This window comes from Planococcus citri, chromosome 1 (assembly GCF_950023065.1).
Source record: "Planococcus citri chromosome 1, ihPlaCitr1.1, whole genome shotgun sequence".
Taxonomy (NCBI): Eukaryota; Metazoa; Arthropoda; class Insecta; order Hemiptera; family Pseudococcidae; genus Planococcus; species Planococcus citri.
The window spans coordinates 51,428,495-51,446,561 of NC_088677.1; the positions used below are offsets into that span (position 1 = coordinate 51,428,495).

The 18,067-nt window shown below is 34.8% G+C and overlaps 1 protein-coding gene across 2 annotated transcripts in view; it reads right to left on the reverse strand.

The window, feature by feature from the left end:
* Nucleotides 1-18,067, reverse strand: part of cv-c (crossveinless c) — a 180,592-nt gene that overhangs the window by 99,267 nt on the left and 63,258 nt on the right. For both annotated transcript variants that reach the window (XM_065345940.1, XM_065345939.1), the window contains exons 4-6: nt 6,669-7,328; nt 5,257-5,533; nt 2,137-2,534 (exon numbers count right to left, since the gene is read on the reverse strand). In XM_065345940.1, the coding sequence (XP_065202012.1) occupies nt 2,137-2,534; nt 5,257-5,533; nt 6,669-7,328 (1,335 nt within the window). The remainder of the gene's footprint in view (nt 1-2,136; nt 2,535-5,256; nt 5,534-6,668; nt 7,329-18,067) is intronic.

An 18,067-nucleotide genomic window follows, 5' to 3' on the forward strand; every position in this document is an offset into this window, starting at 1 on the left:
GTAACGACTTTTGCAAACTGTAAAAAAAACGTCGTAATATTCGAACATCTCGAGCACTCGGTCGCCTCTTTTTTTCCCTAATTAAATTTCACTAGGTACGGTGTACGGTCTACATATTCAAAAAACTCAACGACATCGTGTACCACCACCTACACCGAAACAATGAAAAAACAGCCTACAAAATTCGCCAAGTTTTTCGCATTACGTCGAGAAAAATCTTATCACTTGTTATTTTTTATAGGCCGAAAACTTTTACGATTTCGTATGACGGATTTTTTCAATACAACTCCCCGAGGACAACGCCTCTATCGGCTTCGGCTTCGACATCGACTAATTTTAAATTTCGATACGCGCAATGAGACAAAACAAAAATTCAACGTTATTATTTTCCCCGCGTCCCGGCGCGGCTTGCGCCTTCGGAGATTATTTTTAGCCCATTCGCGCCAATCAAATATCCATAGCCAATAAATTATTCTAAAAGATGTAAACAAATCACCAAAGAGGTGGCCAACGCCACACATACGCGGATATAGTCGCGAATCGTAGATAGATTGATTTTTATCGGTCACAAAGGTATCGGCGCGGCGGCGTCCAACGACGCTAATTATTATTTTTGTTTGTCGAACAATGAGCAATGGCCACAGCCTGAAGAAATGTACAGCTAAAACGCGAAATAATAGAATAATTCGGTTGCGCGCTATCGCACAATTACGCTTTCTTATTATACTACATACTACGATATAATCTCGCCGCTTCTCTCGCGCCGCCGAGGCTTTGTTTTCTTCGTAATTCAATTGTACTATTGAAACAATACGCTAAAAAAAAAACCGGCATCGTTTTTATGTCGCGTACACCGCATCGAAGTGTTTCTGATGTGTTTATATCGCCGCCTGCGCCTTACACTAAAGGTGCCTGCCTACGTTTGGACTAGGTGTTTTACGTTAGAGATACTCGTACTACGAAGAGAGGCAATTACTGCTAAATTTATGGCCGATAGATGAACCCACCACCGACCAAGACCACAGCGCATACAGCTTCCCAATGAATAACCAAACTCTACGATAAGTTTTACGTTTTTACGATAAATGGTACTACCTACTAGTCATTGAGAAATTTTTCCCGTACAAGTATTAGGTATTTTTATTTACGAGTAGGGTTGCTTATCGTAATTCAAACTAATTTACATACAAATTTTTTCTCCTCACATGGAGCAGCTCGACTTATTTACTTTAATCCTTTCATGCTCACAGAAGACTTGACGAAAAGAATTCGTTTTGATAAAAAATTGTGGGTAATTTAAATCTATTCGTAACCCTTTCAATGTTCCACTCAGACTTGATCTTTTGCTCACATTTTGATGCAATAAGTACCTATTCGAGAGGAAGGAGCGTTTTTCATTTTTTTTTTTTTTTTTTTTTTTTAATAAAATTCATGACTTAACTTAACAAAACGTGAAAAAACAAGTTTTTAGTCCAATGTTCATCTCCCCGGGGAGAGATTAAAGTTCAAATATTTTTTTTAATTTTTAGATGTTCCAAATTTTTTTGCCCATCTTTTTTGCTCAAGTTACTTGATCTTTTGATGTCTTCCTTAGTATGTACTTCCATGCCGATCATTACGTTAAAAAATCACCGGAACAAAAATTGAAAAAAATGTTTCCGAAGCGTTGTGAACTTTCGAAGGAAGAGTTGAGTATTGACCAAAATTTGACATTTTTCCCACGTCTTGTTGAGATTATTCGGTCATGATTTTTTTGGTCAAACTTCATCAATTAATTATTATATTAAAAAAAAAAAAAAAAAAAAAAAAATGAAAAACAACGCATTTTAATAGCTATATAGCTAATTCCCATCCAAATTTCAAAAAAATAGGTATATGTAATTTCAATTTAAGCGATAAAAAATCAATAACAAAAGGTCTCGGTATAGCTACCTCACCAAGCTCAACAATCCTCGGAAAAACAAATTTTCAACAGGGGTACGATTGCACGATGAAAAACGAGTTGTACGAATTAAATAACAGCAATGAAAAATCTATTCAAGTCAATTTCTCCAGAGAAATTGGTTCGAACATAGGTAGGTAGGTCTAGGTAATAGGTATCTCATTCGTACTATAAATGAAAGATTAATACATTACCTTTTTTTTAGCGCTGGGAACGGCAGACGAAGCGCTGCCGGCGTGTTTCAGTAGTAAAGGAGCTGATGAAGATTTGCCGCTTAATTCGTGCGCCAGTTCTGATGGCTCCATGTGGAGTTTCAACGACGTAGCCGAAGGTGACGGTAAGGTTTCTCGCGAGCTTTCAGGGCTCAGCGAAGAGGCAAACGGTAAACATGTCGGTCGTTCGGTTCGGAACACCGTTAAATCTGGATCACTGGACGATTCGACCGATATCGACGGATTTCTGAAACTGCTTCGCCGAACGTGCGATTCACCAGGAGATACGTTATTATTCGATAAATTGATTTTAGGATTGTTTTGTCGTTTACGTAACTTTTCCCAAACTTCTTTACGGCGGTATTTTTGTACTCCGGAAGCTGTTAAACAAAAAGCAATAGGTACATTCGTTAGATTGATACTGGTGTTATTTTGAGAAACCCTAATCCGCTATTCTACTCGTATCGTTTCGAGAATTTCCGAAATTTTTACCGAACTGGCTATTTTGCAAGAAAAATCATCGGCTATGCTAAGTTATTTGAAATTTCCATAAATTTTGCGTAAACTTTCCAACGAAGTTCGAAAATTTCAATCGAAGCCAGACATCTTAGCAAATAGAAAACCGCCTTTTTCAAGAAGAATTTCGTCCAAAATCAATTTTTTCCCTAAATCACCAAATTGCCAACGTCGACTGCAATCTGGTCTCGAATACAAGCTGAAAGAGTACACGAGATTAACTTTTCTATGTGAGTAGATTTATAAAAAAGAAAAACAGATAGCAGACGACGGAACACCGATGATTCTGTGCGGTTGGTTAATGGTTCATTAGGTTTACACGATTAACCTCCTCGCAAACAGACTTTTTACATACAGTTGATCATCGATTGTCTCCCAAAGCTGCCCTTTGACTATTTCAATTCACACGCAGACTACGATAACGCCGCTAAAAATACTCTATAGCATTAATTCGTGATTCCATAGAAAAATGAAATTATCATTAGTTGTGGAAATAAACCGGAAATTTTAATAACTATCCAGACTCGAGTACCTACACGGGCTACAACTTTCAAATTACGAATCACGTTTGAAAAATTTCTTCCCAACTTTGAAATAATTTCCAGATCCGTTCTTTTATCACGAATTATACACTTATCGTCTTTCGAATTATCAAAATTATAATCCCACGGATGTTGGAAATGAATACGCCAACGACCTACGAAATCCCACCACCGCTAATTAAGGCGTCAAAATTAATTTTTCCTCGTTTTCGCCACGTAATTTCAATTCACAACCTATCAGAAGAATATACTCGCACTTCGCAGTAACATTAGACACGTTGCGTTGCGTTGTAACCAACGCGTCTAATTACAAATACCTCGCAATCGCAAAGTTGATACTATTCGCCTTCGGAACGACAGAATGCTACACATACGACAGATATTCCGGTTAGGTATTTACTTTAGCGGCGGATCTTGAGAATGCGTGGGCTAATTTTCATATTCGCGATATTGGTATCTTTATCTTACTTGTACCTCTGCCTATCTCATATAGTCATATAGTACCTACCCTACACATATTTACAATTCATTGGATCTAGTTCAGATACAAAAATTCCAACACCCTTAGAACAAAGTCGCGTGCAAATGTGTGGGTCTGGCGAATTTTCCATTTGCTCGAGGTATTTCGAGTTTTTATGAAATTTTAAATTGAATTTCATCTCGTTCGAATATCGAATATCTACCGACATTTATTTCCCAATATTTCTCAATATACAGATTCGAAGAATGCTGGTTTCGTTCGAGTTAGATTGCGAAGACGCATTCTTCCACCTATATGTATTTTAAAACTTTCGGATTGATATTTACTTATTATAAATATACCTATCGCTGGTCAGTGAATTTTTGGCGGGCGAAAAAGAAGAAGAAAAACGAGTGGGTATGCTCAAAAATTTTCAATTTGTTCTTGATACTTTCATTGAAATTTTGAAAAGAGAAAAGGACAATTTTATGAACCAGGGTCAGCCATTGACCTTTCAATGCAACACAAGATGCCGGACGCTTAGTGAAAAAATTTCATTATAGAAGCTACTCCAGTCATTTTTCTTGATTTTTTTTTTTTACCAAGATGCTATTTTTACGAGTTATGAATTTATCATATAGGTACCGAAGAAGAAAAAAATGAACGTCGCAAAAATGTCGGCACGAAGTATTTTACAAAAAAAAAAAAAAGAAAGAAAAAAGACAAAAAAATTGATAAAGTATTTTTTCCATTCGATGTAAGTATGTAATCATCTACATAGTATGTTTCGAATTTGAGCCTGTTCTAAATGAAAATTGCTTTTATTCGGTATTGAGGACATCGCCAGAATTTCTCGATAGAGGGAGAGGTTCATTCGTAGGTATAAAAAACGCTAAAATTTTAAAAAATGATCCAAAAAAATAGACTTTTAACAAATCTATCGCAAAAAAATGAAATCAAAAGATTGTAAGAGGCAGCGCTTTTTTCGGTACTAAAATACCGAATCGATTGAGATTAATTTTGGCACATAGGAATTTCCAAATCCGTCAATTTTCATAGTGAAGGTATTTTCTGAGTGAATTCCGACAGCAAGATTATCAATCATATGAAATGAGAGTATCAATTTACATAATAAAAAAACCATCAAAAATCTAGATACTTACATCCAAATTTTCAAAAATTATTTAAAAATATGGAAATATTTTTCATTTGAAATTTCGCAACAGAACGTTCTAAATAAAATTCCCCCATGCAAACTTATCTGCACCTAGGAAGGTAGGTACGAGTAAGTCTAGGTATACTTATCATTCAAACCATAGATACAGCTCGAGTAATTAAAAACAACTATCATCGAGTCATTGTCCTTGTTCATATTGTACACGAGTAGTGGACATGTAAGTACGCTGACTGGACTACGATAAGGATGACGAATTGTAAAAACGATAGTACTTAGGTATAGGTACCGTTAAATGAATAGCTTAGGTATCTTTTCGGTATGATTATTCGGAAACCCCCATTTCGTACAATAACAACTTGACTTATCTATCCTACTGGCTACTTATCAATATCGTCAGTCGTACTCACGTTTATTATATCTACAATGGCGAGGCGGTGAAGCAGTTCCAATACCCGATTCGGGCTCATCCTTCACCGGAGTAGAATCACCCGAGCTATCGCCTAATCGACGAGAATCCTCTGTCGAAGATGTCGTCGACGAATGGTCATCCTCCGAGCAATCAGAAATCCACGTGAAACTGGACGATCTTGATTCAGCGGGCGAAGTTTGGGTTCCGGTTTCAGTTACTTGTTGTTTAGATCGACTTTCCAGCTGATTTATGCAGCATTCGTACGGGGAGTACGCCTACAACAGAAGTCCTTATTCAAATACATACACGACGCAAACGCATTTATTGAATCAAAGTTCACCATCGTAAGTTTCTCGTGAGATGAAAAAAACTAATAGATAATTTTTCACAACTTACAAGGTGTCCCATAAAACGACTATCATCTTTAGATTCACACGTGTCTAATCATCTACCTCTACACCTACTTATGACAGGCGACAGTTGTCAGAAAACACCACAAGAAGGCTGCACAGATTGCCTCCGGTGAAACCTGAAGGGGTGAACTTACTCATTTTTGTCAAAGTACTGAACATTTTTTCAATATGAAAAAAATGCACGCAGTCTCATCGCAGGTAAAAAAAATCGAAGATATCACTACTTTCTCTGAAATTGAATTATTAAGCATGCTTTGGAGTTGATATCAGTCTGGGTAGGAAAAATCGTGAAAAATCTGATTTATATGTACAATTTTGAAGGTGAAACACCCACATAAAAAATCCCCAAAAATATACATATGTTGTACACCTATAGATGAGATACACAAGAATACATTTTTTTGTAATGGTGTCTCAAAAGAAAGGAAATCATCAAAAATGCGTTCGAAAAAATTTCAAAAAAATTCCATGAATTACTTCTCAGTACCTTAGAGTCTAGCATTTTTGCAAGCTTGAAAAATCCAGTTGAAAACTACTAACGATGAAAATTTCAATCAGAAATGTCATTTTCACCCTTTTTGGAAGGGTTAAGAGGTGATCTGTCATTCATAAAATTTTGTCACGAGGGTTTGGACTAAAAGGATCAACTTTAATTTTTTTGAAAAGAGTCCCTAAAAAATGCATCTGGGCGATAAAAAATTACAAATTTTCTTTAATTCCGCAAATTAAAAATTTTTGCTCTTGAAAAAATTGTTGAATTTGATCAGAGGCAATTTGTTTCTTCCTCCTCCCCTTCTTTATAGGCCCATCAGGATCCAAGCAATAAAATTTTCACAAACATTTCAAGATACCATCGCCTTCTTCACTGTTTTTTTTTCTATTTTTCTTTAGGGTGAACATCTCGAACATGCAAACCCACATACCTATTGGTTGAAGGCTGATGTTTGATGGGACACCCTGTATGTTTAGATCTTTAGGTAAGGTAGGGTTCACTCACGTGATGATGACCATTGTGAAATGCATAATCAGATCCTCGAAGCTGCGGTAACCTGGCTTGCTCGGTAGGGTATATTTTAACATTGACTAAAACCGGATCGTGTTTATTATGAATGGAGGCAATTTGCGAACGTTGTTTGTTCTTGATCATACGCGAAATATACGGCGGCGTTCGCCTATTACCGTTACCGGAACTTTCGGACGAATGCTCGGACGTAGACGGCGAAACGGTGGGCGACGCACGATAATCGTCGTGGTGCTTGTTGATCGTATACTTCATCCTCATCAGTGTACAATCTTCGTCCGACGAATCGGCGGCTACTTCGTCGTAATCGTCATCGGCGCTTTCCGCATTATCCGAAGATATATCGTGGTCATCTTGAATTATAGTATTAAACTCGGCTAAAAGGCTTTTCGACCACGCATCCAAGTACTTCTCGTAATTCCTACTCTCGCGTCGAATCGGTAAAGAATACGATTTAAATAAATTCAAATCTTGCCCGAAATTATCGTTCTCCGGCGGATATTTTTTGCTATGATATTCATTTAGGACCGGAGGCGGCGGCAACGATGGCGTTGGTTCCTCTTTACTCTTCCATTTCACCGGTTCTTGGACTCGAGAATTGGCACCCCATTTATCAAACACTTCTCCGATCTCTTCCTGTAAAGTCAAAAAAAAAACTTTAATTAAAATCTCGACGTTACAATTAAGCAGCGAAATTGAGTAAAAAAACACACACACACACACACAAGCAATCCACTGCAACGAAAATGCATCTAATTAACCACCAAATAAACTTGGATACAATTCAACGGGGGAAAATATTCAAATTACTGGCAATCAACAAGCGCAACTCACAAACCTACATCATTGGCACAGTGTACATTAACTATAAGGCCTCAATTATTATACCTCTTTAGATACATTAACACGCGTATAAATACACCAGCGGCCACATTATTACCTCAACTGTTAAACTTTACATGTACCTTGGATTTTTATCCATTTACGGAATTTTTTTTTCTGAGGTAATTTTCATCTTAAATGGTAATTAGTAAATTTAATGTAGGTAAAGGTATAAGGTAAAAGCAACAACTCAGCTCATCTCAACTCTCAAAGAGTCGTAATGAAAACGAAACCAGTTTACTTTTTATTTTTTTTTCTACTTCTTATTACATACGACAGCCTTGTTTGAATCTTCATTACGCATTATAATTTTTCAAAGGACCCTATCAATCCTTCACTGCAGCCGAACACCCAATAGCTCCAAACCTACGGTGATATTTCATTCAATGTTTCAACATTGGTTCTACTTTGTGATGAATTACTAATATATTCTCAAAAACTAAAACCGGTTTCGAGATCTCGCTCGTGTATTGTATAATTTCGGTGATAATTCCACCGACACAGAGAGTACTCCGTACTCGGTTAGTTTATATACTTACTTACACTGTACGTATATTTTTGTACTGTGGTGTAGGTACCTAAACAATTAGCGTTAATTTCGCTAATGTATTGGAATTGAAGATGGGGTTTCTTTTTTCAGTCGGAACGTGCCGCGTATATTATACGAGCACCAATTGCAAACAAATTAAAGACGAGATCTTATTGAAAAACGATACCGCGAACCTCCCAATACTACATAAAATTTTACACTAAGCAAGTAATGGGTTATAAACTGTCCATTACGTAATGCTAAAATCGTCAAATAAATCTGCGCGATCATTATTCACGTAGTATAAAACGTGGAAATTTATTTGATAATCAATTAGAGATAGCGAAGAAAAGATACAAATGATGGATCGAGTAAAATTCCCCAATTCCGAACAAAACGATCGTAAAATGTTACCAGTGGTCGTTACTGATTAAATTTCTATTTTGTAATTCATCAAATTCAATATCATTATCATGAAGTTTGAAAATTTCAATTGTTAAAAATTTATCACAACAGTAGGTAAGTGATGAGATTACTTCATCAGAAGCTAGATGTGTAGTCAATTTTTCAACCCTCGAATCAATAGTTTTTCTATACAAAATTAAATAAGACGGGAGGATTGGAAGAGTCACACTTGAAGCTGATAGATTAAAACAGCTTGCATGCAAAAGTGAAAAGCTAGCCCAAAAATATTAGGAATGAATTTCAGTTTTAAAAAAACACTCACGCATTTAGCGTGAGAAGACCGACTTTTCTTTGATTAAAATTTTTTTAGGAACGAATTGATTCACTTTTTTTGAAACATTTTTACAGCAATTGATCTGTTTACAATCGAATCAAATCATTTACGAACAATTGGCAATTTAGTAAATAAATTGATTGATTTCTTGGTGAATCATTCGATTGATTTGTAGGTGAATCATTCGCGAACGAGTCAATCAATAGTTACTAAATTATTCGTGAACAAATTGATTCGTATAAGTGACTCGTTCGCGAACGAATCGATTTGTACAAGTGACTCGTTCACGAACGAATCGATTCGTGTAAGTGACTCGTTCGCGAACGAATCGATTCGTGTAAGTGACTCGTTCGCGAACGAATCAATTGGTACGAGTGACTCGTTCGCGAACGAATCGATTCATTTACTCAATTTTTGATGAATCATTCGCGAACGAATTGATTCGTATTAATGAATCATTCGCGAGCGAATCGATTCGTATAAGCGACTCATTCGCGAACAGATTGAACTTTTCATTTAAGTAGGTAATTATTTTTCGTGAATCATTCGCAAACGACTCGATTCATTTAATTAATTTTTGGTTAATTTTTCGCAAATATTATATCGAGTAATTATCGAGTCCAAAATTGATCTGCATAATAAGAAAATCGATAAATTCCAATATTTTCTGTCAAAAATCATCTTGCAAAAATTAAAAATCATTTGAAATAAGAAAATCGATAAATTTCAACATTTTCTGTCAAAAATACTGTTAATTAATTTTTGGTTAATTATTCGTGAATAATTCGAGTAATTATTGAGTATAAAATTGATCCGCGTACATTCGAAATAAGAAAATCGATAAATCCAACATTTTCTGTCAAAAATCGTTTAAAAAATTTTTCAAAAATTTGTGCTAGGGGTACGCTTTGAACCTTGTACCTCTCGTTTAGGAAGCTATTTCCTTCGCCACAGGGCTACCGATGTACTTTTCCAAAATGTATTTTTAAAAGGTATACATGTTGACTATTTGAAATTAGAAAATCGATAAATTTTAATTTTAATTTTCGTGAAATTGATCGATAAACGTATCGTTTAAACGTCCATCGTATCATTAAAAATATCCTCGAATTTTTGTCGAACTCGAATTTCAAAAATTCATCCGCGAATATTCGAATTTCGAAATAATTACAAAAATCAGAAAATCGATAAATTTTCATTTTCGTGAAATTGATCGATAAATGTATCGTTTAAACGTCCATCATATCACCAAAAATATCCTCGAATTTTTGTCGAACTCAAATTTCAAAAATTCATCCGCGAATATTCGAATTTTGAAATAATTACGAAAATCGATAAATTTCATGTGGTAAAATGGCATATGAAAAAAATTATTAAATTCAAAAATTAATTTCTCAAGAACGGCTTAACCGATTTTGATGAAATTTAAAATTTCACCCCTTTGATCCTTGCCTAACATTTTGTCATCATCATCATGTTTCAAAAGTTCCCAGCTTCAGAGTTCATCGAGCGACAAAATTTGCAGGGTGACTTTGCACAAAATTCATTAAAAATGAAATTTCTCAGGAACGGCTGAACCGATTTTGATCAAATTTAATATCATACAACTAGGTTACGAGCCCGATTTTTTGACATAACCATCATGTTCCAAAATTTCAAAGTTTTCGAGGTTATTGAACTTTAAACTTTTTTTTCAAAATTTTTCAAAATTCAATATCTAGAAAACGGCTGAACCAATTTTGATGAAACTTTGCATATAACTAGACCTTTACCGTCCCTACAAACCAAAATTATCACCACGATCCAAAAGTTTACAGCTTTTGAGTTATATCGAAAAAACCAAAAAAAAACTTATATATATATATAAACCTTATATAAGGAAACCTGAATTTTCGGGAATAGTCGTATCGTGATCCCAGACCCTCAAAACGTAAAGAAAAGTCACTCCCTGACCCAACTTCCACCATCGCAACAAATACAGTACTCCACTTTTCTTAAGAAAAGTCGGTAAAACACATTTTCATAATAAAAATCATAGTTCTGAATCAAAGGCCGTAAAAAATCATCGTTCTCTCAAAATCGCTACTGAACATCTGAACAAAAATGCTTAATGTAAGTATCTGATTTCAGTGACTTTTCAATTTATTGAATTTGGTACTGATTCAATTCAATTTTTAGAATTTGTTTGCAAAACTTAACGGTTTTTTTTGCTTAAAACTGCCGAAATTACTCTCAGTCATCGATGAGGGAGGAAGAGGAAATTGTGGCGTTGTCTTGAAAGGTGTAGATCAGAAGCAAGCATCAAAGCATTTCTTTCGTAAAACTGAAAGAACATTTATAAGACGACCAAATTCAAATGATTTAACTTCTTTTTTCAAGTTTTGAGGAGCTACTGAATTTCAACTTGGCACATTTTCCATGGAGGAGGGGAGGATTTGGACATCCAACTGCCTTAAAAAAAATGGCATTGCGTGATAATTTCAATAAGATAGTTAGAACTATATACTCGATATAAAAATTGAGGATAGTAATGCTCAAGGATAACTTGGAATTTCACTATTCAATTAATCAAAAATTATGCTGCATAAGTATAACAAAAAGATGAAGCTTTCCTTTTTAAAAAATAAACAAATTCGTACGAATAAAACCAACTCGAAAACAAAAGTTAACAAAATAAGACCACCTAGTTTAGCTTCTTCGAGGAAATACTCGCAGATTAAAATTCGTGGAATGGCCTGTAGCAACGACGAAAGTTTAATTGGGAAATAAATCAAAAAGGAATTTCAAAACTCCTAACAATCTTATGAAAACGCGAAAACAGGAAAAAAGAAAAAACAATACGACGCATAAGCATAACGATAATTTCCTTTCAACTCGGAAGTAGACGTATGTGTATAAGTAAGAGTACACAGGCATATAGAAGCGAAAATTGTTAAACATTTACTTTTTGTACATATTTGGACTAATTAAACCATTAGATTTGAGCTATATTATTCCCTAAACATCTATAACTGCGAACTTGTTAAGCGAAAAGGCCAAAGTTTAATGAAAGCAGCACGAATCGAACTAAATTCTTTAACAACAATATTGTTTCGATGGTGAACAATTTAAAATCAAGATTTATTTAATTTTAAATCAGTTCGGAATTAAATTTGTTTTTATACGTTTCATGAAAATGCTGCCATGCAGTATTAAGCATGGGCTACCTACCTGAAGAAAATTCATTCATGACATATATGAAGTTTTCAAACGACTCGTTATTTTTTTAATATGCCAAGATTTTGATCGTTTAATCGGTTCGAAATTTCTAAACGAAACCGGTTTTAAAAATGCAAAAAACATTTATACCTATACGGGTATGGGTTCTTACAGTAAATATTTTTTCGTTTCTTTCGAGTTTGATTTACAAATAAACGGAGCAGGAGTCCTTCAAAGGTGAAATATAAGCTATCCGATGTAATATACGTACCTATTATACGTATAGTTAATATGATCAATAGTAGTTTGCCATTTTCCCTCCGAAATTTTTACAATTTATAGCTCGTGCTGAGAGAGGTTTCATATCGCAAAACCGGTTCACAAACTAAAGTTTAAAAATGAATTTAGCGTTTTCTCGCCTTGTAAAAACGCATTCGGTATATCTATAAATTTCACAGCTTCCAAATTCAAACTTGAGCTCCGCAGCTCTATTTTAACATAGGCTGCTGTAAATGTACGTAAGTATACACTCGGGCTTATAAATTGTAATATAAATTTCATCCCCATTTACAGACCGTCTAGCACTTTCAATGAAGCATAATTTCATTACTTTTACCCTTTGCCAAAAACAAAAAGAGATACGTCTATCGTCAATTTAGGCTACTAACTCATCTTTGATCATATAAATTCCAATTTAACCCTAGCCGATTCTCATTATCTGCAACAAACGAATTGGGCATTCGAGAAAACTACGTATCTATCAAAATGAGTTAATTTATTCAGCCTTATCGAAAAAAATTCGATACAAATTTTTTTCTCGTCGCGTAATAAATTCTCCGAACTACGCACAACGCTTCGAGACTCTATCAATTCATTCATTATCTTATTAGTCTATATTCTATGAGCCAAAAAGTGATCAAAAAAAATTTTCGGTCTGGGGACTGAAAAGTTTTATATTTTATGGGTATTCACAACCACCCTCGTTCCAAAAATGCAATGTTCCCACCCCTAAGTCTGTGGGCTCCCCCCTGGGGGGGCTCCTGAAAGTCGCCTGTAAATACTTTTCGGGGACTATGGGAACATTATATTTTTGAAAAGGGCATATACCACTGATTGAAAAAATAAAATGTTCCCACCCCTCCGACCATGGGCTGAGGTACCACCCCCCTAGAGGGGGTGTGAAAATCCGTCTTGTGGTATGTATTTTCGTAATTTTTGAGTTGAATATGTATTGTTGTATTGTTATAGTTGAAAAACAATCAATACCCCTTCCTCCCCCACCCTTGAAAAGGGTCCACCCCCCTAAAAATTTGAAATGCGTATATTTCCTGATGTAATGCACTTATCTGAGGGCAATTTTTTTTGTCAGGTAGCAATTAATGCCTAGAATTTGAGAAGCATTTTTTCCACTCACCCTCACCTCGCACTCACGTCTCAGCTCTTTACTCAAATAATTGAGAACACACAACTTTACCTGTAATTCAGTTATTTTCACGCGGTTTTCACTGTTAACCTTCAAGTTGAACTTGGAATACAAAAAAAACCACTCACCTCATCCTTTGTACTCATGTTTCATCCTCTTCCCTCCATCACTTCAAAATTAGGTACCCATTTTACTCAAATAATTGGGAACACACAACTTTGGCTGTAATTCAGTTATTTTCACGTGGTTTTCACTGTTAACCTTCAAGTTGAACTTGGAATGCAAAAAAAAAACCACTCACCTCATCCTTTGTACTCCTGTTTAATCCTCTCCCCTCTATGTATCACTTCAAAATTAGGTACCCATTTTTGTTGATATTTTCAATGGTTTTAACTTTCTTCTATACTGAAATTTTTCATAGTAAGATACTTGTAGTTATGAAATAATGATCACTAATATCACTATACTTGGTCTACACTTCACAGTTTGACCCCAAAGCTTCCTCCTGCTTCCCTCCTTCCCTCTTCATAAAATTGATGTAAATTTTTTAAAAAACGAGTTTTGTTATTTCTCGCAACATTATTAGCAGTATGTCTATGTATGAAGCAAGTGAAATATATGAGAAGGTAGGAAGGTACCTAACTGCCTACATCTCAGCTATATTATAGTACTTCAATAATGTTGGAAATACGCTTTTACGAGGGTCGATTACCTACAAATTATTTGCCATATCTTCTGTAGGTATAGAAATATACGCGATTTTCAGTTATATATTTTGTAATGTTGACGGTGATGTTATTTTTTCATTTCAGTCTTAATAATGAAATGGAATCAAAAAAATGTTGCGAAAAATGCCTGTTTTGCTTATTACATAAAATAAGTATGAGGTAGAAAAATAAGGTAAATTGGTGGTATTATCAATAAAATTGAGTCCTATAAAATTTCTTCCTATAACCAAAAATGGTGTATTTCTATACCTTTTCTGTTATCATCGACTCTGCTTGGAGTATCAGTTTTTTAAAGAAATCTTTCAAACGTCTGCATTCTCAATAATCTTATCGCTTGCATTTTTTGATAGTAATGGGTCTACAAATCATTTCTAAAATGGTTTTATTCATGTAGAAGTGTTCTTGATGAAGTGTTCAAATTCGTTTAAGGTTCTTTGAGTGATTTGTCAATTTATGTTTTAAAGCAGCTTTCATATTCTACATATGTAATTTTTAGTTTTAAAAGGAAGACTTGCGTTGCATCGTACATATGACTAACAGCAAGGAACCGCTTATTAAAACTACTTCAACAACTTGGTATCAAATTAGTGCATATGCGACTAAATGGATAATATGAACTCTTCCATAGAAAAAAATGCAGCTAGGTACCTACTGATTGAATATTACTTTAAATCAAATTTCTAACTACATATCTACGTTTTTGCAATTTTTTTTTTTTTGAAAGAAACAGTCCAGTTTGGTCTGAGGGGTGCTAAGGGACAAAATTCCTCTCAGATGGCTTTTCTCAGAGCCCCCAAGTGACTACATTTTGGGAATAAAAATAGCGAATTTCTTGCTTGTATGTAAGAATTTGAATTGAAAATTGAGCCTTTTTGCAGACACCAGACAACATCACAAACTCACAAAGTAATCCATTTAAATTTTTTTTTCTTGTATGAATTTAAATACATATTGAAGAAAATTCAACTAATTCCTATACTCCCTTTTTCTGAATGAAACAAGAATGATTATTTTTATCCATTTGGATCAGAAAACTTCCTAAATCATGTTTTATATTAAGGGAGCAAAGAGTTAACTCCTTTTTTGGTTCAACTAGGTAATATTTTTTGTTATATCAAGTCTCCTTCCCTCCTTCGTGCGAAAAACGAGCTTTAGAGTGTTCTGTTTTTCAATTTTTTTCTTCTTTTTTGAAATTCTAGTAATTTCATGAAGCCTTGCTAACAATTATGGTAAGATGACATTACCAGGACGTAGGAATAATTTCAAATTTTTAGGTGAATGACTAAGCTCCCCTCCTACTTGCGAGAGCTCAAAAAATTGAAGAATTAGAAAATTTTGATGCCCACTGTAGCATATTATAATTCTACATCAATTGTTTAATTATATGTACCATCTTTGGAAGAAAATTGCAAAATTATCATGTTTTCAAGAAAGCATTTATTATTTTGAGAGCTCATAATTTTGACAAAAATGAACTTTGAATTTTTAAACGAGTATACAATGGTTTAAATAAAAAAATGTCAAGAGATCTACTTCACTATGTTTCATACATACTGCTAATAATGTTGCGAGAAATAACAAAACTCGTTTTTTAAAAAATTTACATCAATTTTATGAAGAGGGAAGGAGGGAAGCAGGAGGAAGCTTTGGGGTCAAACTGTGAAGTGTAGACCAAGTATAGTGATATTAGTGATCATTATTTCATAACTACAAGTATCTTACTATGAAAAATTTCAGTATAGAAGAAAGTTAAAACCATTGAAATTATCAACAAAAATGGGTACCTAATTTTGAAGTGATACATAGAGGGGAGAGGATTAAACAGGAGTACAAAGGATGAGGTGAGTGGTTTTTTTTTTGCATTCCAAGTTCAACTTGAAGGTTAACAGTGAAAACCACGTGAAAATAACTGAATTACAGCCAAAATTGTGTGTTCCCAATTATTTGAGTAAAATGGGTACCTAATTTTGAAGTGATGGAGGGAAGAGGATGAAACATGAGTACAAAGGATGAGGTGAGTGGTTTTTTTTGTATTCCAAGTTCAACTTGAAGGTTAACAGTGAAAACCGCGTGAAAATAACTGAATTACAGGTAAAGTTGTGTGTTCTCAATTATTTGAGTAAAGAGCTGAGACGTGAGTGCGAGGTGAGGGTGAGTGGAAAAAATGCTTCTCAAATTCTAGGCATTAATTGCTACCTGACAAAAAAAATTGCCCTCAGATAAGTGCATTACATCAGGAAATATACGCATTTCAAATTTTTAGGGGGGTGGACCCTTTTCAAGGGTGGGGGAGGAAGGGGTATTGATTGTTTTTCAACTATAACAATACAACAATACATATTCAACTCAAAAATTACGAAAATACATACCACAAGACGGATTTTCACACCCCCTCTAGGGGGGTGGTACCTCAGCCCATGGTCGGAGGGGTGGGAACATTTTATTTTTTCAATCAGTGGTATATGCCCTTTTCAAAAATATAATGTTCCCATAGTCCCCGAAAAGTATTTACAGGCGACTTTCAGGAGCCCCCCAAGGGGGGAGCCCACAGACTTAGGGGTGGGAACATTGCATTTTTGGAACGAGGGTGGTTGTGAATACCCATAAAATATAAAACTTTTCAGTCCCCAAGAGGTTTAAAAAAAAGTCGATTTCTAGAGCACTTTTTAGGGTATAGAATATAGACTATATATCGAATGAGCACCTCTAAAAAGAATTTATTTTTGCGATGTATCATGTCGTTTCGAATTCTGCTAGTCTTTCAATCTACTGCTCAAAGTGTTTAGTAGACACATTCTTTTTAGCTTATTCTACACCAATATGCGGAGTCATATCGTCTGAAGAGCGAAGATTGCAACGTATTTCCCTCTCGTGTGTTTAATTCGAGAAAACACATGACTCGACAATTTCATATCTATACACTTTCCATATTCTCTTCTTTGTTAGCGAATGTGAAAAAACAATTTGTACGAGTGTTCTATGAGTAATCTGAAAGGTTTCAGATTTCCATACAATAAAATATAAAAATGCACACCTAATGCATAAGATATCAGATTTGAAAATCGGGTATTATATTCGTGTAATTTGGTAGGTAGAGGTTCTCAGCTGCGATAGGTATATTAGAAGAGTCAGATCAAAAAATCAAGTTGCGATACTTGTATTTCAGTTCCTTCAAAAACTTGATCAACAATACGTCACACAACATACTCGTATGTGTACCTTTTTTACTTAACTGTTGAAAAGCAAACGATCCCTTCAACTTAGAAAACACATTTGCTGAAAAAGTGGGTTAATAGCGGATTTTTGCCTACTTTTGTACTGTTTTGTCTGTTTTTGGTGAAGATGAGCCTCGAAGGGGCGAACGATCTTAAAGTGAAGCGAGGAGAAACTACTATAATAAAGAAACCCATTTCGGATGCAAATCATCTAAATAAAGCGAGGGGCGTTGAAGATGAAAAAATCAGGCTTGAAAAGCATCGGAGGAAATTGTTTGAACGATAGGTATAACTTGTCTACGTAAATAAGAAAATTATACCGATTTAAACTACGCACGTGGAAATTGGAAAAGAAGTATTCGGAAGAAAAAAATGCAAAAAATTACCAACGATATCTTGGCTAAATCCGGCAAATCCACTATATTCGTCAAATCTCCTCTGAACAATAAACGAAATAAATTCGAAAATTACGTTCGGCACATGTGCCAAACTGAAACCCACCTCGAACACTGGTCTGGATTCGAGATTAAAAGGGCAAAGACGTATAGGGGACAATTTCATTTTCAATTTGAATTTCATAATAATACGTCCTTGGATGGAAATTTTCACATATAAATGTACAAATACAGTAGGTTTCTAAAAAGGAAAAATGCGTGGATTG